Genomic DNA, 23,596 nt, shown 5'->3' with positions numbered 1-23,596 from the left:
TGTGTGTGTGTGTGTGTGCGCGTGTGTAAAAGAAAAACAAGAGACAGGAAGGGAGGGAGAAGGGCAGATGTTATATTGATGGCACGCCACGCTTCTCTTCTCTGTCCTGAATAATCATGATCCGGAGCTGATGGGATGCTGCTTCAAAAAGAAGAGAGTATGCATGAACTGTTGATGAACTGGAACCTGTACATGAACCAAGGCTGTTGGTAGCCCAGCCCAGCAGCCATCCCTATTCATCAGCCGGGGAATTCCTAAACAGGATTTATGCTGATATCAACAAGAGGTGGAGTTCGGGGGAAATTTAGAGCACTTTTACACCTTCTTAGATAGGTGCACAGGTTTTTGCAATTTTTAGTCTGATGTCGATTACAAAAATATATATATATATATAATTTGCTTTTGTGTGCATTTTGTTGTTTTTATGTCATCACTCTACGAGTGATGAGGGTGAGAGACGGAGGGGAAGAGAGATTTGGTCAGACTGGACTGGCAGGTGAGCAGACGTTTGCTCCAGGCTTCTATGCAACCTTTTGATACAACAGGCTTTGTGGAACAGACACGATTTTCCTCTTTTTTCCTCTCTCTACCTCTCTATCCTTCTCTCTCTAAAACTGTCACTGTCTGCATGTAATCTCTTTAGGGCTTTCATCATTTCCCGGCCTCAGATCTTGCCTTTCTTATGGTTGTGTTTTTCTGAATAATATGAAACTTGAGCGACAGGACAGATGTGTGAAGAGTAAGGACTGTTATACCAGATCAGACAGATGGGTGGCAGTATACTGTCAGGCTAGATCAACACTCTCTATTCCTCTCTCCCTTTTGCTCCCCCCTCTCCCTATGACTTAATTGGGCCCCATTTGCTGTCGGTCTCTGCCTGTCTGTCTGTCTGTCCATCTGTCTGTGTGTCTGTCCATCTTTCAAAAAAATCTACACTCTCACTTTTTCATATCAAGTCATGATTTAACTGGATTTCTACCTTCATGCTCATCTTCAGCTCCCACTATCACACTGTTTTAATCATTCATCTTTTGTTACATCTCTTTTCTCAATCTCCCTCCAGGCTATCTCTCCATTTCTATGGACTTCTCGTGCACCACCCCCTGCAGATACTTTCTGCTTAAATGCTAAAATGCAGTAATGTTAGCACTTGTTAGCATAGACGTGGCTATTCTTTTTTCTGGGTCTGAAATAGGGTCTGTAAAAGAGCGGAGGGACAAGAAATTGTAGCACTGCATACCAGCTGTGACTCAATACCATCAACTTGGAAATGATGTGAGCAGATACGGAAATGCACCCACACACATATACACACTCACTGTTTGCCCAGATCAAGGCCGTCGCTCTGAGGGACTAAAGGGAGATCAGGCACATAGAGCCTATGGAAATAGACGGCTTTGTCATCGAAACACCCACCACTCTTCCCCGGAGATGTATTGCTGTGGTGGTATCCTCAACTCACAGACTTTCTTCTTTTTTCCATCCTCTCGTTCTATAACCTGCATCTGATACATACACACACACACACACACACACACACACACACACACACACACACACACACACACACACACGGCTCCCTCCTTTCTACCCTTTAATTGTCCTTAAGCTAAGCAGTATTTGCTCTGAAATAGTTCCTCTACTAGTTTATCATCACTGACTTTTAGTTTATTACAAATTCATTTGTTTGTTTGTTAACTTGTATGTTAAAATGTTACTTTTAACATTGTCGATGATATGGCTTATGACTTCATTCTAAATCCCTTCTGTTTTCTTTTGCAAAGCAATGTTCTGTGGCTAGCATAAAATCCCTGTATTTTGAGTCTGCAGTCAGTTTACTAGTTTGCTGTGTAACTCGGAAAATTGTCCGGGATGCAATAGTACATAGAGTAAATGTACTGACAGGTTTGCTATTGTATTTTATTGTATATCTACACCCTATATCTCTTAATGTATGTATATACATAAAGATATATATATATATATATATATATATATATATATATATATATATATATATATATATATATATATATATATATATATATATATATATATATATATATATATATATATATACGTATATATATATATATATATATATATATATATATATATATATATATATATATATATATATATATATATATATATACGTATATATATATATATATATGTATATATATATATATATATATATATATATATATATATATATATATATATATATATATATCAAGTTATTGTATGTTGGGCCATATATACATTTATGTTTTTCTTCTCCAAGATCGTCTAATACAGCACATACCTTAAAAAGATATGTTAAAAATTATATTTATCCATCGACAGGTCAAGTTATCTTCCCCAACATATTCATCTACCCTGCAGCTGAATGAGCATGAAAACAAAAGCTCATCTTTTTGTTAATTCTTTTTTTTCTTATTTACTCTTTTCACAGTATTTGCTTAAATCTTGTTCTCTCATTTTCAAATGCGGTGGATTTGACACTTATTCACTTACGTATTCCTTATTTTTCTTGAAGCTTGGGAGCAAAGCAGTTATATGAAATGTTTAATCCTTAGTGTGTGGTCGACAAAAATAGCACAAAGAAAAACGTCAGTACTATTATTGGACACCTGGAGACTGTCCTTTCTGTCTCCAGTCTCTCATTCTAGTAATGTTAGCAAACCCACCGCAGGCAGACATCAGATGCAGATTATTAGTAATTGTTAGTGTAAGTGTGTATGTTTTTTGAAGAGGAGGGGGGGTTGCCAAGGTGAATAGAGTGTCCCTCCCTGCATCAAGTGGCTTTGCCTTGCCCGCCTGCCGCCCCACTGAGCTGGGGTTTGATTCTGGCAGTGGCTGCTCTGTTAGAGATCCAAACGGGCACCCCCCTATTGCATTCGCTCCTTCTCAGGAGTTCCTATGTGGGTGAGTGGACAGGTCCTTTGATTGTACACATGCTGGTAATTGTAAGCACATGTGCATAAACCCACAGCAGCTTCCTACCTTCCACTGTGATACCAAGCGGAGAGTAATATACTTTTTTTTAACTCACTGCGGCAAGAGGGCGTGTCGCTGCTTGCCTATTTATTATTTCTGTTTGCTTTTACAGTTCAAATCAATTAAAAAAATATGAGTTTTGCTTTTGAGCCAGCAAGTGCCCCGTTTCTCCTCTTTCCTCTCCTCCTATTTTTCCATCCAACCATTCCCACCCCTCACCTGAGAGAGATGAAGGTCTGCCGTGCCCAACTTGACCACATGTTTGCAGGGTCAGCCAGAGTATCTGGGTGAGAGCCAGCCCGCTGAGAGCCAGAGCCAGGGCAGACCAGGGTTTGGTTTGACTAGCAGTGAGACCTGGAGTGTGGGCAGACTGAGATGGACGTGGGGGCGGGACTGCAACTCTTGTATCCTGCAGATTAGAGTGATGCACCATCTATACACACAGGATGGGCTTTTCAACATACCACACTGCTCTGGCCATGACTGCCTGAACTGGGGAAGTTGGTTTTACGTGTGTGTGTGTGTGTGTGTGTGTGTGTGTGTGTGTGTGTGTGTGTGTGTGTGTGTGTGTGTGTGTTGGACAATGTCAGAAAGAGGCATGAACACTTTTTTTCTGATATGTAACGGCAGCGTAAACTTTTCACCCCACTTTCTCATGTGATCTGACTAAAAACAGCATTCCACGGAATTGCACCTGTGTGTGTGTGTGTGTGTGTGTGTGTGTGTGTGTGTGTGTGTGTGTGTGTGTGTGTGTGTGTGTGTGTGTGTGTGTGTGTGTGTGTGTGTGTGTGTGTGCAGCTTGTGTGTGTGCAGCTTATGTGTGTTTCTGAGCTAATAGCAATAAGAGCGGTGGACTGTGGATTACCTCTAGTTCAGACAATTATCTTTCCACCAGTCAATTCAAGGTCAGCTTTACAAACACATTCACTTGCCAGCAAATATACTTTGATCAAGTGTCTCTGAATGAAAGTGCTGTTTTAAGCATTTTGTTACTGTTTTTCTTACTCCACCATTTTTTATTTACTGTATGAATGCTTTTCAAATATTGTATTTTTTGGGGAGAATAGTAGTAGGTTGCTTAAGTTTTTGTATGCCCAACCGCTGCAGTATTCCATTGTGTGTGTGTGTGCGGTGTGTGTGTGTGTGTGTGTGTGTGTGTGTGTGTGTGTGTGTCTTCTTTGAGTTTGTTGCTCTGTCTAATAGCTCTGGCAAGTGAATGAGGCCTGATGTTTGGAGCTTATTTAATAGGCAGTGTGTGTGCTTGTGTGTGCTCAGTCTTTAGCAGTGTGCCACGTCTCAAGCCCCTTATTCTTGGATAATTGTGCTGCAAGTCCTCAGCCTCCCCTTTAGCCTGAAAACCAAGCTCATTGCGGCCCCCAAAGAGCCCCCCGACAAGGTAGTGAAAAAAAATCCCAAGTTGTCCTTGTGCATAAAAGTAGATTCTACTCTCCAACACCTTTTCAAATTAATATTTGTGATGGGCGCCATTCTGCCAGTCCCAGTTTCTGTTCCCCGCCTTTGTTCCTGCGTTTGATGTAATGGAGGCAAGGACAAAGAGGAGAGCAGGCAGAGTGTGTGAAAATGGTAGTTAAGTGGGCTTAAGGGCTCCTTCAGTACCTTCTGAAAGGCCTGGACCCTGAATAGGACCCTCGCACTGCTAAGCTGTAGTGCGGTAAACAAGACAGGTCCAGCACAAAGGTGCGTCTCAAATGAGCACAGACACCCTACTCCTCTTTCGCCTCACCCTGTCTCACCCCGACCTCTCACCCGACTCTGACATCTGACCAATCCCAAGATCTGTCTTGAGTCCTCGCTCATGCCCCTCCCCTTTTATTTCCCCTTCATTTTTTGCTCTCCTTCATATCTTTTCTCTTGTTCTTTAGTGTTTCTCTGCACTGCACTCTCTTCTGGTGTGTGTGTGTGTGTGTGTGTGTGTGTGTGTGTGTGTGTGTGTGTTTGTGTTTTGTTGTGCTGGTCCCGGCTGGACGACTTGCTCCCCATAGCCAGCCTTGTCCCCAGTGCTTGGGCGGTTCGGCTCTTTTGTTTAGTTAATTGCAATGAGTATAATATACTAGTCTCTCGGAGGTCCGCGGAAGACAATTAGACAATCCCAAGAATTTAATGAGACACCACCAGCCCCAATCCCCCAAACTCTCCTTTGAGAAACACCCTGCTCTCCGCTGGCACCGACTGTGATGTAGTAAGGAGGGGGTTGCCATGCAGGTCGCCTGTCTGTGTCTGTTTGTGTGTTTACCAGATTGTCGGTCGGCCCATCATAGAAATCGCCAGAGAGAAAAGACCCAGAGAGATAAAATAGAAAGAAAAAAAAATAATGAAAAAAAATAAAGTATTCTGTCTAGATTTCAATTCTACATTTACATGGCACATTTCCAGGCCTGTTGCATCATGGGACTCTCATCTGAAGAATTGCTCTTCCCGGACAGGACAGACTTCCCGGGAATGTCCGTGTAATTATTAAGAGCGATTATCCTGTTCACCCAGAGAAGGGACAGAACACTTGACAGTGTCATCCCCGAAAGGAAGAGGGATTGCTGGGGGGCCTGGGTGATAGACAAAACCCTGGGTGGCCCTTTAAGGACTTCTCCCCACTCCTTTCTCTCACTCCCTCTCTCTCTCTCTCTCTTTTTTCTGTCTCTATTATTTGACCAAATGAATTCCCTGTCTCTGTCTCTTTTTCTGTCATACATCGTCAACTCTTTCTAAGACCTCTCTCTGGATCATGCCAAGATAAAGCCTTTAAAACAGAGGAAATATCTATAAGTGATTCATTATATCTCTCATCCCCTCACACGGAGATTAATTAATAATATTACTCTGCCATTGTCAAGTGCCTGTAATTCACAACCTTAAAACCTACACTTGTACCACATCATGAGGAAAATAGTTTTGTATTATATTCCTTTTGTTTTCCCCTCCTCTCCTCCATTATTTCTTTCATTCTGTCATTCCAGTGCTTTTTTTCTCCCTTGCTAATCATGGTGTTACAACAAAAGACGGGGCTCCATTATTGCATGTGTGCGTCCCAGAAGAAAGGAAATGAGAACGGGACAGAGGGTGGCCGTGGCCTGACACCGCACTATTAATCTTCCAGTAAAGCCTTGTCAGGCAGAAACGGACACAAATGGATCACTCCCATTAACTGGGGGAGTGTAGGTAAGGGCTTTAACAAGCGTTTACCAGAGTCCATTTTCTCACTAATGAAGAGGAGGAATACGCGACCTCCCAGCCAAACCTGCCAGACCACACTTAAAGGTCTGGATGGAGGAGAAAGGGAGGGAGGAAGAAGCACCAGAGGAGGAGAGAAAGAGAAGAAGAGAATAAGTGAGCATTGATAAAAAGCTTTGCTCCCTGTGCTGACGTTGTATCAGGCATGGTGAGAGGTTAAGGCGTGTCCACCTTACTGTTCACCCATTATCTACATGGCAGAGAAAGGCCTAAGCCATGGGATAGGTGTTCTTGTCTCTAAGACCAGTGAACTTCAGTCTGGACTATTATGGTGTCCATCAACATGATGCAGGAAAAATCTGCGAGATTGAATACATCTTGCCTTTCTTAAAATCCCGTTCTTAACTGCCTTCTGCTTGCATGACCACAGGCAAGCTAAGATGTGGCCACAGTTGATTGACACACACACACACACACACACACACACACACACAGTGTGTCTAGTTTTTCCAATTTCTGCAATAGATATTCACGCATAAGGGCGCACAGTTGTCGCCTTCTTTGACACCCCAATCTTTTGGGAGAAAGACCGAGGGCCACGATGGTAGGTGTCATCTCATAAGGGGTTTGCATTTATGCGCAATGTTTTAAACATGTGTCTGTCATCCTCTTGAGTCGTCTCCTGAGCTGTCATGTCTGTGGCCAGAGTTCTGTCCACACAGCTCTGAAACCTGCTGGTACTGTGGCACGGCTCTCTAAAATGTCTCAGCATCACAACGGCACTCCCAGAGGGGTGTTTGTGTGTTTTTTTATAAATGTGTATATGTGTGCCGGGTGTGTGTTTGTATCTCTGAGTTAGCAAGGGGGACTTGGACATTGAATTTATAATGCATGATGTCCTTTGTCCCTTGACGCGGGCTAGATGAAGGTTTTTGAGAAGCCACATGATAGTAAGAGATACGCTGGAAACATATCAAGGATCAAGCTGTGGTGGCACAGTGTAATTCATCACCGTCCCTCCAGATGTCAAAGTGTTTTAGTTTAATCAGTGAACATTGCAAACACATGCTTAAAGAATCACAGAATTAATTGTAACTTCAGATTTTTTTTATTCACACACATGGCTCTTTCCAAAATGATGTCCATGCACGTCGTGCATTGAAAGATGTCTTCCTGCTTGTCCTTTCCTCCAGCCATGACACCCATGGTCGAAACCCTCTGGATAGCTTAGTTGTGCATTCAATTGTTGATAAGGCAGTTATATCACGAGATGGATGCATTTGGCTGTTGTTTTCCTTGTGTCAAGTGGCTATTAACAATGAGACCAGTTTCCCGAACCACGGCCAGATCAGTGGAGCTCGCGTCATTAAAGAGATAGCAGCACACGCTGACCCGAGTGATACCGGCAAGTGAGCAAGCGAGGGAGAGGAAGAGCAGCGCGGCCCAGCCCGTTTGTCTGTTATCACTGGCTCTGTTCCGCAGGCTCCCAGGGGAAACTACAAGACGAGAGGAAGACTTCACCTTCTTCCTCCGAGACACCCCCCCACCCGCCCTGTCTTTCCAAGCACTCCTGCTCCCCAGCAGCCCTCCACTCCCGCCCCCCACGCCCCAAACATTTTTAATTATATCTTCTCCCAAGTAGTGCGGCTCAGTAACCAAGAAGCTGACATTGATGCATGTGCTGATAAATCCGCAAACACTGGAAACAAGATTAACAAAGATTTTGAGGAAAGGGTGACAGCTAATTTTGCGCAATGGTCGGCGCCTCATTCAAGAGTGATGTTTTTGATAGCGAGCCACGCCTGAGAATTCATGCTCCACTCAGGGGAGGGGGATGTGATCATAGCGTGAGGAGTTCCGCGGCATTTGCACTTTTTAAATTGTTATTCTTTTCCCCTCTCCGTCACTCCGGGACTGTCCCAGTCTTTCATCCCCCCTCCTACCGAGCATTTAGCTTCTTTGTTGTTTTTCTTCCCACCTTGTTTGATTGTGCACTCATAACTTCAAATAACATATTCACACTCAGCATAACGAGATAATTCACTTTACTTGATTGTCAACACATTTTGCCACACATGCCATACTTAATATTACTAAGTGATCCAGGAAGACATGAGAAAAGATTAACCTATTATTAACCTAATATGATAGTGTTTTTCATCTTCTGTCTCTAATTTCCCAAATAAGCCACCTTCACAAGTGATCGACAAAGAAATAACTTGAGAAAAGACACCACATTCATTCAGCTTCTCTGTCCGTCTATCTGTGATTGTGTGTGTGGGTATGTGTATCTATGTGTATATGTGACAGTTTAATCAGTATGATCTAATCAGCAGTGTGTATTGTGGAGTCAGTGACATGCCACTCCAGGCCCATGGTCCTGTCTCTGAACTGGCTCTCAACCCACTGAGACAACGATACACTCTCCTCTGAGAAAGATATCAGTCTGCCTCATCACACACACACACACACACACACACACACACACACACACACACAGGAGGAGAGAGAACGAGATAACAATCTTACTTCCACAGCTGATTCCCTATTTTCCCATCGAAGAAGCCACACCACCCTACCTCCTTCTCTCTTCTCTCTCTCCTCTCTGCAGCCAATTTCAGGTCTATACAGTAGAAACATCTTGTAGATTTCTTTTGTTCTTTTTTTCATGCCTCTCTCTTTTTTCTCTTCCCTTTTTTCCACCTCTTTATGTGATGTCTCCCTTCTCAGAATCGCCTCCCCTGTCTTCATCTGAAGGCAGCTGACAGCTTCTTTCACTTTTCTTTGTCAATTTCTCCTTCTCCCTCTCTCTGTCTCTCTAGCGCTCTTTTTCATCTGAGCCCCCCCCCCCCCTCCATCTGCTTTCGCTTTTGTTTGCTCGGCCCCTCTCCCATCCCAACTTGATAATGAGGAATGTGGTGTGACCCTGACCCCCATCGGCCCTGCAACCACCTCCGACCCCGCCAGGTGACCTCCAGGCCCTGTTTTGACAGCTTGATTAATTACAGAGTGTTATGATTTATGAGAAAAGCAGTATGTAAAAATAATAGACAACAGGTGGTCTTAAAAAAAGTGGTGGATTTGAAAGAACTTCTCGTGAGGATTGTGGTGGCGGTGGGGTTGAGGGGGTTGTTCTGTGTGTGTGCGAGAGAGGATGTGTTTTACAGCCGCTTTCCATGGTAAATTGCTTTTCGAACTTTTTTGAAGGCTACATCGGGTTAATAGGAAAATGCCTATTGCTCCATGCATGGTTTCCTTAGTTGCCACAGCATGTATTTCTGTACGTGTATTCGGCCGTATGGTGAGAGGATGAAGGGGATTCCAACATACATGCGTAGCTCCATGTGTGTGCTATGAAGCATGAACCCGGCCATGTGGTAATGACACTATGGAAAATATGCTGGAACACACAGGCATACATGCAAAAGCACACACAAATAAACTGTATTCTCTGCCACCACTTTTCTAGGTTACATTTTGTGAAAATAAGCAGATGAAATGACAGGACAGGGCAGCCATAATGTTTACCCTTCACACTTCAAACACAGCTTGTGATTGGCTGTTGTGACCTCCCTTGACTCGTGGACCTGTGCTGCAGCTCCACTTAGTGAGAGGTCAGACTCTTGGACTGTCACACTGCGTTTGTGTGTGTGTGTGTGTGTGTGTGTGTGTGTGTGTGTGTGTGTGTGTGTGTGTCAATAATGTGGTCTTCTCATTTATTGCTGGTTGCATGATTGTAGCTTGTTACACCACATCAAGTTCTAAATTACTATTTTACATAATTCTATCTCAAGAAAGGTCACACTGAAGATGAGATACACACACCTCACATAGCAACAGTCAGCAACATCGACAGGACCTCCAGTTCTCTCTGTGGCTCTCCCTTTTAGGTCACAATAACAGGGCAAGAGTGAAGGGATTCCTCTTTGACCTTTGACCAATGTAGGTCATAGTGGTCCTGTGATGTTCAGTGAGATTAATACCCCGAACGCAACAGCATGGTGTCATTATTCTCAAACACAGTGTTGGTTACTGGTAGATGACAGCCAGTGCAGCATACCTACACATTTTTCATCGACTTTTCATCTTTTGTCAAAATCGTCAACATTTTTAACTATTGGATCTGGGTTTGTTTTTCATGACCTATTATTTGTAAAAATGTACATGAGATGGCACACGTTAATTATTGCAACACATTTACTGTAGCTTCTTTGTAATTTACCGTGGCATACACACATGCACTTGTATTGTTGTCCCATGGAAATATGTATGCGCCTAGGTCTGTGCCTACACATACATACATTCATGCACGTATACAGATTTCCATGTGTCTACAATGTTTAAATGTGTCTTGCCATTGACCCCGACTGACTCAATCCGTACATATGGCCGTGCGTCTCACACCCACCGTGTGTGTTCGTTCATGTCTGTTAACGCACTAACTACCTGTCCAGATGGTAGAAACATTCGTGGACAGTGCTCCTTAAGAATTTCACATGGTGGTGGAATTTCTTTAATATCTTTACTGAAAGGGGCACTCCTTTTTGGTGACAGTGTTATCATCTGTATCAACATTGATGGATACTTCATTGCAGAGGTCAAATGCCTTATTTTTGTCTAGTCTCGTTCAGAAATGAGATCTTGAATAGCAGCCAAATACTTTTATACCCATCATCATGATAATCATCATCATCTTCATTAGGCACCGTATGCCTTCCTTCCTAGGCTCATTGAACTCAGGCTTTGCCTTTCCTCCTTCCTTCCGTGCACGGTTATTAGTGGCCTTCAGGACAGGGTTGCTCCTGGGATGCTTTCCTCTCCTCCCACCTTTCCTCTTTTTTGTAGCTTCTCCCCCTCTGCTCACCTCTCTCCCTGATTTATACATTAAATAGTTAGGCGGGAGGATATGGAGGCACCTATCATTCCATGATCTATATCTCTCTGTGCCCTCATTAAAAATACATGTGTATGCTTAGGGGAGACAATATAGAATATATAAATCAAAATGCTAACGGCATCAGAATAAGCCTCCTGTATTTATTTCCCTATAGCTTTCCCTCTGTGGGAAGAGGACTCTTCCTGTGTACTGTATTTCCTTTGCTGTGTGTGTGGCAAGCATGTGTTTGATACTCTAGTATTGAAGTAAACTGGAAATATTGTTTATTTATTATGCAGGTGATTTGATAATCTGCCCAAGCTACATTGCTGTCTGAGACATTGCTTATTATAACATTTTATTATTATTTTTTTAATTAATTTTGTCTAATTGTAAAAGGTTTTATTGTAAAATGATGTAATCAAACTTTCATCATTTGTATATTTGGATGTCTGCTCAGGGGCTATGGAGCTGAATACACATCTGGTGAGACAGCTCAAAAATATCATTGTTGCTGAGTTAACATTCACAGTTGTGTCTCTGCAAATGACACGCTGGTCTTCTGTAAAAAAAAAAAAAATGACAAATGACTTGTGTAACATTTACTTGCACAATCGATAGCTCTGACAATTTCCACCTGGAAGGTGATTAATGCTACATCCACCCCCAATCTAACAACCTCCAGCCCCAACCCTCACCTCCCCCTGTGTGTGTCGTGCTGAGAGCAGATGAATCAGGCCTCCAAACTATGTGTACGTATGTGTTTGTGTTTATGTGTGTGTGTTTATGTGGCTTTGTCTGTCCAGACGCTCAGATGCTTGATCAACCATTGAACAGGGATAGTGACTGAACAAATTCACAGATTCACAGACGTCGAGTATGGCAAATAATTGACGCATAAACTGGCCTTGGCATTGCACTGAGTGAGTTACACAACAGTGTCTGCGTGAGTGTCTTTATGTCTATCCTTTCACTAAGGTGCTGAAAATAGACAGGTCGGGAGGAGCGAGACAGGAAGAGAGAGAAATAGAAAGTGAAACAGAGAGAAAGAAATGTAAATGCAAGCATGAAAAGAAGCTGAGGCATCAGGGATCAGAAGTTGTGCTATTCTCTTCACTTCCTCCACCCCACTGCTCCACTTTGAACTCATTTATAAATATTCAGCTCTACATAAACAATATCCAAATGAGCGCAGACATCCATGCCGAGGTTAAAAACTCTGCTGCTTGTTTCAGACAAAACTACTTGACTAACTCAAAAGGTTAGCCTCTTATTCTGACCTAAACTATTTGTGCTCATTAAGATCAAGAAAAAGATAATCATTAGCACAGAGTCTTATTTACTTTGACCAAATTAGTGTACGACTGCATTAGTGGAAGCGACCACCGAATGCAGTCTTTGAACTTGAAGTGAAAATTTAAATTTAGAACTTAATTAAATGTGTACTCTTTATAAGAGGAGAAACCCAGGCAGTGGGCAATTTGTTTGAAATTAACTCAGGGGCAGATGGGGATATGAAGCTCCAGTTTGTCTTACTTTTCTTATGTAAACGTTTGTGTTGGCTTTTCAATTGATTGCTTAAACAAACTTGGGTTAAACAGAGGATCAAAAAACATGGTTTAGCTCGGGTATCTCATATGTATGCATTGCAATTCATGCCACCCAAGCTCATTGTTTTCAATTGTTACATTTTGCTGTTTTTTTTTTTTTTTAAAGAGACTATGATAATAAGATTTTAGGTCTTCTTTGCAAGTACCGCATGGCCCATGGGTATCGCTAGTTATCAAGAGGATGATTGATTTTGTGCTGACAGGCTGATGACAATCCCGTCTCATCCACTCTCACATCACCCCTAAGATCCACACATGTCTTTTCATAGCCCCACTGGTACAGTAAGTGCTCTCCCACCCTTCTGCTCTCAGAGAAACATAGCGATGTGTTTGGTTGGGTATGGGGGGTCTCAAGACTGGTGTTCTGTTAAAATGAGAAAGGGGGCACCGTGACTTAATCTGACATTACTGTGCGATCTGTGTGGTATCTCAGCCTCGGAGAGAGGAGGAGTGGGAAAAATAGAGAGAAAGAAAAGAGGGAGAACTGATGGATAAAGGGACCCTGCATGCAAAAAAAGCTCACGTAGAGACGGAGACAGACAAGGTCACACAGAGCAGGGTGGCCCTGACAGGGAGGGAGAGTGAGAGTGTTTTTGTTATTACAGTATTTACCTTCCCTCTCAGTTCCTTCGTGCCTCTTTATTGAGGAACATTCTGTGTCTTTTCTATGTTCCTCCTCCCTGTAAGGAGTTTTGTACTTGTAGTTGATGTCAATTCAGTCACAACTGAAATGCAAACAAATGATGATGCCAATGCTTTGCTCTCGCTTATTCTCCCAAGTTAGCATTTCTTCCCGGTCTGCCATTGTGCCTCGTTCAGATATCAAACCAGACTGTAGCCTGCAGACATTTTTCCCCTCCTCCTCATCTTATTGGATAGGCTATGCAGGGTGACCTTTTCTCCCTTGTCAGTCAAGTCTGAGCAGCGAATCGGGAGCCGTGTGTTGCTGAAACAAGGAAGTGGAGCAAAGGCTGTTGAGAAAAGGGAGCGCCGTTTGCCCCGATCTTAACAGACCTCCGACAGAAGACTAATATAATAAGCTGCCTGAGATCCAATTTCAATGGAAACCTATAGACTGCGCGCTGATTCTCAAGATGTAAGATCATCTGCACAGATACATAAATGCACTAAAATGCAAGTGCGATGCAAAGAAGAGTATCTATATGCTCCTCTTTAGCAAACAGCCACACATACAACCTCAAATTCATGCAACCATACCATCCACTTTTCTCACTGCATGCACCCGTGACCGCTATCAGCCATGCTTTGTACCTGTCAAGTGCTGTCCTTTTCCTTGTGCTCAAAGCCCTGCTCACTACATGAGAGCTCTCACATCAAAGCTTCGCTGAGCTCCACATGCACAGATGAAACACCCTCTCACTCCGGCCGCCTCTCTCCCCGATCCCGCACATTAGACACATTTCATTTCATTACAACGCCACTGGAAAAATGGAGGTGCTGCTGTCTTAAAGGGACATCTTATTTACTCCCTCTCGCACTTGTGTACTCACTTACATGTGGACACACACACACACAGACACACACACTATCTGCTTTCTTTTCAAATGTGGTGACTGAAAGGGAAAATAATGATCTGTTACCATCAAAGTTCTAGTGGACAAGTGGCATCTAATTTGACCATAAAAAGGGCACATCATTGTCATCAAGACAGTGCAGTATGACTTCGGTTATGTCATCATAAATCACAAATAATGTTTAATTTGAGATTTTTTTATTGCAGCTTCATATGTTTTCTTTAGTTTAATTATAATTTTTCGCAGTGCCGTGCAGATAGAAAAGAGCATTTGGGTTTTAAAAGACCTCCACAATGCTGCATGTGGGAATATTGGGGTGATGACAGAGGAAGGGTTTCATCATGATGATGAGACAAGCCCTGGTTTCCTTAGCAGCAACAGCCTTTGTTGTGCTATCTGGTGTGGGACAGGCCGACAAAGGAGAGCTAAGGAGCGTCCGGAGCGGGGTGATGGGGTGGGATGCCCCCACCCCCTCTAGAGGGGTCGGGACGACCCTCTTGACCGCTGGCCCCAGGGCAGGAACGCAGTGTGGTGGTGGCACAGGGGCACCCATAGGGCATGGGAAGAGATTTAGCCTGCATACTGCAGCAGAAAGAAGGGACTGACCCAACGCTGGAGGACCGTGTGTATGTGTTTAATTAGAGACGGTGTGTGTGTATAGGACAAAGACAAAGTGACCCGGCGTTAGCAATGTGTGAGAGAGATTTAGTGGTATAAAAAGCAGGGTGACCCAAGGTTTGCAGTGTGCATTTGTGTAAGATTCACACTCTGACAGCACATCACAACACAAAGATCAGATTTAGCAGGTGTAACCAGTTTGTGTGTGCGTGCGTTTTGTGGGAGAGACTTAGCAGTTAGCTAGGAACACAAAGACCGACTGACCTAACTCTACAATGGTGTATGGAGAGATTTAGCAAAGACTACGATGATGAACATTAGCTCTGTGGGAGAAATTAGTTCTGTGGGATTTTGGGGTAAGGGTTGACATTGTGCCGTTTAATTTTATTCTCATTTCCCTCTAAATCAGGTTTTATTTTGTAGGTTGGTATATACAATTAGACATTCACAATAATAAGTAATACTATTTAATGGTAAAAACATACATAAAAAAAAAGATATAGGAATCACATTTATAAAAGAGAATTGTTTTAATTGACGTTGAAATATATATTTTTTTTATAAAAGCTGGCGTGCTCAGTCCATCACCACCAGACTTAGTGTTGTATATGTGGTTGATGGAGAGAAGAATAAGAGGAGGGAGTGTCTGGACAGGGAGAGCAGTGCTTTCGACCTCTGTGTTCAAATAAATGATGGTTTCCGACTCGGCGGCTCTTCATCTCCACACTAAGTACGACAACACTGGTCGCCTTTACAGCAATGTCCTTCTGGGTGACTGGACAGCTGAAAGGGTTAGCACTGTTAGCTCTGTTAGGTGTGTTAGCCTCTCCATAAGAAAGGCCATAGGCTACAGGCCACTCAGGGTTAGCATAAGGACGCTAAAGGCTAGGAACCGGGCCACTTGAGGTTACCAATAGTATGCTTAAGGCCAGAAAGGGTTATTGACCAGTAAGAGCACTGAAGACTAAACATGGTTGTAGGCCACTCAGGGTTAGCATTGCCAGTGTTGCTGAACCATTAACTCTTGGCCCCGTGAACCAGGATTAGGGGAAAGGAGAAACGCACACAAATTGATGTGATGGTGGTTAAGTGCAAGAGGCTTTTTCTGTTATTTTTTCACTCTGTCATTCTGTCCTTCATTTCGAGGAAATCTTTTGACAGTGTGGACGGCTTTCATTTAGTCATGTTTTAGTTTATCATAAATATATGTACTCAACAGTATTGAGTTTAATCATTTATTGATTTCAAATGTGATCTTGTTTTCATGATGTTGCTGCCTTAGGTTGAACTTGTCTTGTCAGTTATATTATCAGGCTGCCACCAGTGGGCAGTGGCACAAAGCTGGTGTCGATCTGGTTTGACTACATCTCTCTGTCTCTCCTTCCTTCTCTATTTATCTTTGTCTTATCATTTGATATATCCATCAATCTATATCCTTCCTCTTATTTCTCACTCTTTCTTTCCTCTCTGTCTCCCTTTGTTCTTTTTCATCGGGCGATCCATCTGTCTGAATGTGTGCGCTTGTTTGTCTGAACTTCTGTATTTGTGTGCAAATGTATCAGCGATGTCTGCAGGCTGAATCAAGCCTCACTAATACATCCTCATCTATCTCTTCTCCAAGTTAACTTTTTCCTTTGTACATACGTACACAGAGACTAATAAAAATCCAGGTTTGGAGCAACATCATCTACCTAGAATTTGCATACAAACTATAAAGTGGACATTTTCAAGTCATAAATCACTTGCTAAATTACCATTAGACTTGCTGTACCTTGGAGTAAAATACAAAACGTTATTCCATCACCACGCTGATGCGTTTATGTTGTAGGGATTTTTAAAAAACTTGAATTAGAATTTCAAAAATCATCTGTTGAATATTAAATATAATCTAATTTATTAGTGAAATCATTTATAAATATTTAATTCTAAAATGTAATAATTTGCAATCTTAAGTTCGTCATCTTTATCTTAATATGTTTTACTTCACAAATGCATCCAGCGAGGGAAGGAAAGCCTTGTCTGAATTTGAAAGGGAGTGAGAATCAAACTAATTTTATAATCGGAATAAGTGAGAATGTGTCATTTTGCCGTTGTCAACACGCGACAGGTGCTAAGGGAAGGGGTGTGTGGCAGGTTTGATGTGGATAGGCACAGGAGGGACACACACTCATGCTGCGCCAACGGAAGACAAGCAGTTTGTGTTAACACTTATTACGGAAGAGGAGACGCACCGCCTTGAGAGGATAGTGTGTGTGATGGTGATCTTTAGAGGAAGTTGAGCAACGCTCCTTTCACATCTACGAAAGTTATTTTTTTCATCCCTAATGTCTTTGGTTCTCCTTAGTGTGTTTCCTTTGTGTGTGTGTGTGTGTGTGTGTGTGTGTGTGTGGTTATGGGTGTCTGCACAGGCGTATAGCCAAAGGTATTGGGGTGTGTGTATGTATATGACAATGGGGGTTGTGTGTGAAAGGCACAACCAAAGTGTAACAGGAATCTATCCATTTCCTGCTTTAGTTACAGAGCACTTTTGACAATAAACACTTAATTAAAATGACTTCTGAGTTGAAGAAGTCACAATGCGTTTCACTTCTGTTTCTTTTATTTTATGTTTCTCTTATATGTAACTCTTCTTTTCAGTTTTGGCATTTTGAAGTGCTGCACTTATTTATTTATTCACATATAATTTCCGTGTGAAAACTTTGACAGATATTTAAATATTTCTAGACGTTTAACAGTAGATGTGACAGGGTTGATGTCCTGGACACACAATAACATGAACATACACAGATACGTATGCAGTTGCGGCAAACTCTTTTGTTGAGTGATGGAGGAATCGATTGGGTTTGATATTAAGTGACACATGGCCTTTGGAGTCACTAAATGCTACTCACTGACTGAAACCACCGGCGCTGAATTTTAATCCCTCAGTTACTTCCCAGGCTTGTCCCCGCAGTGACACACACTCCTCTGTCTCTTTCTCTGAATTTGCGTTATTATTACCCCAGTTGTCTCACAATCTGCGTTTTGTTATGTTATTATTTCCTCATAGATATTCACTACCAAGCTCTTTCCTAAACACATGAACCCCTGTCAGACCAGAACGTTCTTAAGCTTCAATTTAGCAGAAATTATCATGCAGTGTTCTATCAGCTTTCCTCAGTAGATTTGACCAAATTAATATTGTTAGTAAAAAAATAAAAAAACAAAAAGAGGACAAAAACTGTTTTGGAGACGTTTCATTTTAGGTTTAATAAAACATAATAATGCATTTAAAAATATATATATTTTTCGAATTAAAAAAGAAGAAAATAAACAATCATCATTGGTGCCTGTTTAATATGATTTTTCTACAGATCTCTCGCACACACACACACACACACACACAGACACATACACACACACACACACACACACACGCTGTCATGCTGTTCGCCGAAGATATATTTATTATATTTCATATACAGTATAGAGTCCTTTGCCCCATAGATCATTTGCAGCTCTTTTTTGATGCCTTTTGTTTTCTTAACCTCGTTTATTTTTCCGTTTAGTTTTATATTATATTATACAGCACTTTGTTATAATAAAATGTCTATACATTTACAGTTTGTTGTATTATACTACATCAGTAAATACTAAATGCAACATGAAACATGAAACATGATTCTGATGTTGTAGCTGAAAGACACGTGTTTCTAATCTGTTTCAGGAGGGCTATGGTGTGATGGTGCTCAATCCCAATGAGAACTACCTGGAGGTGGAGAAGCCGGCCATATTCTCCCCCCTGCCCTCTCCTACTGAACCCTCCGACGAACCCGCTGAAAAGAGGGAACGCAAAGATGATAAAGAGGGTAAAAAGAAGAGAGAATTTTATGAGAAGTACCGTAACCCACAGAAGGAGACAGAGACCGAACGGATCCCTGTACGGGTAAGTCTGAGAGGGAGGGAGGAGAGAAAGACAAGGAAGGAAGTGTTGTAAAGCCGTGGTAGATGGACAGAAGGATAGATGTTTGTCAAAAGCAGACATGATGGGGGAGGTGGACAGAGCGACAGTTGCGGGTCGTGGGCGGAGGTAGGAGAAGAGACATAGGTGAGAAAATGGGAGGGAGGAATTTGGGCAAGTTTGGAAGAGACAAAAGTGGGAAGAAGGTGCGGGGATGAGGAAGGTGGGAGGCAGCTAGCTGAGGAAGCTAGGGAAGGAAATGTTAGGTAACAAGGGATGAAGGGCGGATGGGAGGCAGAGGGAGAAAGAGAGGCTCTTGTGTGGTCAGCCTGTGTGTGAAGAGGTTGGCCGTGCTCCAGTCGCCTCTCAGTGAGCAAGTGTTAACCACATGGCAACCTCCCTCTCTCCCTCATCCTCGCCCTCTTTCCCTCTCTTTTTCTCTCTCAGATGGTGGGCTGGTCAGTGTAGCTCTGGCCCTTCACTCTTGTTGACCGCTGGGATTATTATCTCCCTAACACACACTCTGCAAACACACCGCAACATTCTTATCATGCTACACTGACTGTACACCCTCTAATTACACACACACACACACACACACACACACACACACACACACACACACACCACCTAACTCCGCCAGTTTACCTTGTGGTCAAACAATGGAGGCAACCGTTTAAATAAATATGGTATGAGTGATTAGAAATTTAAACAATGTTGTCCTCTGCATAGATGTCTTTTGTTTTATCCAAGCCAACACAATTCATAATTTGCCTCCTCAATGGAGTCTAGCAATTATTTGTTTACTCTCTTAAAAGCTCTCATTCAGTAAGATTTTGAAGATTAAGGGCACAATGAGCGAGGGTTTTTCCCATCCCATTTCATATTAGACAAGTGTCCTCATCAATTATCTGTGCCTGACTCTTGTTGATGGCGATAGCGTCACAGCAGTGGTTGTACCTTTCTGTGTGTGTGTGTGTGTGTGTGTGTGTGTGTGTGTGTGTGTGTGTGTGTGTGAAGTACGTCAGTCTCTGGTGTCTGACAAGAGTTAGGGCTGTTTTGGGACTAGCGAGCGGTGTGTGAGCTGTCAACGCAGGCCTTTTCCCCCCTCACCCCCTGGCACTACCTTTACACACACTCTAATAAGGGATAATTAGCCGCAGTTCTATCGTACTCAATCACACTTCTTTGCATGTGCGCTGGTGTGGTGAACAGTCTGACATGACACTGACATGAAACTCTTCTGGTAAACACTCCATCATGTTTTAATGTAGTCAAACTAACTTCTATAATTTTCCATTTTACGCCATAAATTAATAGTCAAAATGCATTATTTATTTCATATGAGCTGGTTACATCATATCTGTGTGTGTTTCCATCTACATTTTGTTCTACTTACGTCAATAGGAGTGTGTATTCATTGGTTTTATTTTCTCTCTTTCCTTTTGCCTTAAATCTATAGCAGTCAGTAACGATAGCAGTGCGAGATCCTTAACACTGTCATAACCAAGGATCCCCCTATCCTACGATGAAGCATGCTATATTATTCACATCTTATAGATATTGGGCTTAGCTTGCTTTCCCAATGCCTGCATAATGCATGCTAGACAGGGTCAGATGCATTGAGACAAGGGCGGCATGCAGCAGTGGTTTGTCTTTTTGAAACTGTAGTGTCTCGGAAATACTGTGAAGTTTAACAGTCTTAGCTTTTCTCCATGAGGTGGAAATCAGGACAGCCATTAGAATGAGAAACTGAAGAACATTACACACCAGCCCAGTGTCATGTCAAGTTCCTTCACTGTTTAATATAAGTTAGTACATTGATAATTGATTTAGCAGCCTATAATACTGCGGAATCCAGTGTTGTGGCACTTTTGAAGATTTAGTTTAAAAAAATGTTTTCTATATGTTTTTTCAGACTAGCAGGATAATACAAAATAATCCCCTTAAGCCAGAAAAGTAAGCGTCATGTAGAAGGTTTAGATTTTCCAGCCAAATTCACTTGTCCTTAGATGCAGGGATTGCAAGACTCGGGATAAAGATTAATGAGTTAGCAGGTTGGCTCTGTGTTGGTGCTCCTTGAATTTTGACCTTTGACCCAGAAGTCAGCAGGATGCTAGTGTGTATGACCTCTCCTCTACCGTCTACGCCTCCTCCTGCACTGCTTTGCTCTCCACTGCTCTGCCTCTGTCCACCCCAGAGTAAGCTGTCACACACACACACACACACACACACACAGAAAGCACACATGCAGTAATGCATTGGCACACACACATACCGACATACAAAAGAGTAAAGGAGGTGGAAAAAGAACTACGGTTGTGACGTGTGTGTGTGTCTGTGTGTCTGTGTGTCTGTGTGTCTTGGGTGGGTGCTGTTCAAAATGATGAAAACAGCCCTGCTAAGAAGGTTTGATTTGATCCACCACCCACCCCGACTAACAGAGGTGAAGGAGAGGAATACACACACACACACACACACACACACACACACACACACACACACACCTTTTTTATTCACTACATCTCACACTCTAACTCCCGCTGAGCTGCTAGACCACCTGCACACAGCCATTCAGAAACACACACACTCCAATATATACCTGCACTCTTTGTAATATAATGAAATCCAACATTACACAAAAATATTATAAACCATACTTGAATTACCACCCGCCTTGCTCTGTAGTTATACATATGAGACTTAGACTGTGCATTTTCTTTTTTCACTACATTGACTCACAAAGACTGACGCACACACGCATGCACACAAGCCATGCCAGCCCTCTTATAGAGTTGAGTTGATTAATACGCTTCCTTACACACATTAATAAGCTCTTAACTGCTTTTAGGATTCTTACTTTTTAGCCTTGGGTTCATAGTGTGCAACCTCTCAACCTTATCTAATCCCTCTCCTACAGATCACACACCACTGGGCCATGTTTAGGGGGATGATGGTGGATGAGAAAGAGAGGACAGAAGGAGGGATGGAAGGATAGAAAGTCTGATCGGAGGGATGCTGATGAGGATAGTGGAGGGGCGGGGAGGGGGTTCGCACTTTGCCTTATAGAAGTTTGGGAGTTCACTTTACTCTGAATTTTAGCAGTAATCCAGTTAGCTATTTTCTGTCAGCCAAGCGGAGGAATGGCAGGAACAAAAGGCACATTCATGGGCTTAAGAAGCTTCCAAAGAGTTCACCCAAGGCTGGCTGGTTGGGATTAGGCCAGCAGGCCCTGGAAAGAAGAAGGGGAAAAAAAGAGCAAAGGGGACAAAAAACAGAGCTTCGCCTTTCTTTAAGCACCACTTATTTTTATAAATGACTGGAATACTTTTCTCTCTTTCTCTCTTAGTTTATGCTTTTCCTTTTAGGATCTCACATTGTTGGTTGTGCAGAGAGAGAGATAGACAGAGAGGCCCAATGCTCCAATAGCATTTTGATGTTGCGGATAGAGGCTATTCCTTCTGGGGTTTTTTCTACCACTACATTTTTAGTGCAACTTCAAGAATGAGCGATCTGTATGATTTGAGATTGGTGGGCATTGAATGCTTCCACGATAACATTCCCGGGCTTTTCTCTACAATTATTCCTTTTTCACAACCAAACCATGTATTGGGGGCCTTCAGTGTGCTAGTTTTTCCACTAAAGGCATTATTTAATTCCCTTGTGTTTAACCAATTTTAATTTGTTTTACCTTGTGGTCTCCAATTGACGGATGTCGTGTACTGTCTCATACTTATCTGATTGTTGTGGATTGTTCAGAGTGTGTTTCCTGAAGGAAGGGGCATCCATTATTTAGGTCCTGCCTCTCCAAGACCCATTATTCCCAGCTGCAGCTGTCCACAGGGGCAAACTGAGATCCTTGTCCTTGTCTGTGTTTAGCAGATAACGTCCTGTTTCCCCATGTTCACACTGTACTACAAAACGTCCTGAGGAGTCACTAACGCACACACAAACACACACCACACACACACACTTACACACCAAAACTTGATTATAAACATTAAGACATGGACACACAAGAACACACACTGGTAATTGTATTTGACATGGCACTACAGTGTTTCTCTATGGGACTGGATTTTGCTCTTTGTCACCTTCACCCCTTTGCCCCATTCTTTGGCCCACAAGCAATTATACAGACAGAGTTTATTTGACCTTTGCCCGGTGGTTGTGCCGAGAAGTAAGGCTCAGCATATCCAAGGACAGGTAGGGACTTGATTAACCTCTGAACTTGGTCAGAGGAGAGGTCAATAACCAGGGTTAGAGGGCAACTCACCTGCTTGCTGCAGAGAGCAAATTGGCTGGATGCCATCTTTGTATTTGGGTGTGTATCTCTGTGTGAGTGGGATAGAGGAAAAAGCTTTGACCTGTGTGCATGTGTATCTGTCTTTATGAGCTACGTTTTCATGTTAAGGCCACAGTACAAGCACACTGTGGTGTGTGTGTGTGTGTGTGTGTGTGTGTGTGTGTGTGTGTGTGTGTGTGTGTGTGTGTGTGTGTGTGTGTGTGTACATTAATTCAGATGTATCTTATTTGAATTTAGTGGAAGTGTGAATGTGTTTTATATCTCAAAGTTTTAAAGGGAAGTGAGTCTTTTAGATTGTTTGCTTGTTAGTTGTATGTGTAGTACATAACATCTGTATGTGTGTGTGTGAACACATACCGTTTGTGTTTGTGTGTTTGCTCAAGGCAGAACCAGTGTAGTGGTCTCAGATCCCTGCTCCCAATCTTCTAGTCAGGTCAACCATCAAACACATCCATCCTGCTTCCCTTGCACCTCCCCACCCACTGAGGTCCCTCTCTCTCTCTCCTTCTCTTTCTCTCTGCA

General features: G+C 42.5%; 1 protein-coding gene across 1 annotated transcript in view; it reads left to right on the top strand.

The window, feature by feature from the left end:
- arb2a (ARB2 cotranscriptional regulator A) overlaps positions 1-23,596 on the top strand; it is a gene marked incomplete at its 3' end in the record, with an annotated part of 140,088 nt that overhangs the window by 38,190 nt on the left and 78,302 nt on the right. The window contains exon 5 of the mRNA XM_079221938.1: positions 18,535-18,753. Coding sequence (XP_079078064.1) covers positions 18,535-18,753 — 219 coding nt within the window. The remainder of the gene's footprint in view (positions 1-18,534; positions 18,754-23,596) is intronic.

The sequence above is a fragment of the Taurulus bubalis genome (genome assembly GCF_910589615.1).
Source record: "Taurulus bubalis genome assembly, chromosome: 8".
Taxonomy (NCBI): domain Eukaryota; kingdom Metazoa; phylum Chordata; class Actinopteri; order Perciformes; family Cottidae; genus Taurulus; species Taurulus bubalis.
The sequence above is the reverse complement of the archived record's forward strand: the minus strand, read 5'-3'. Positions and strand labels throughout refer to the sequence as shown.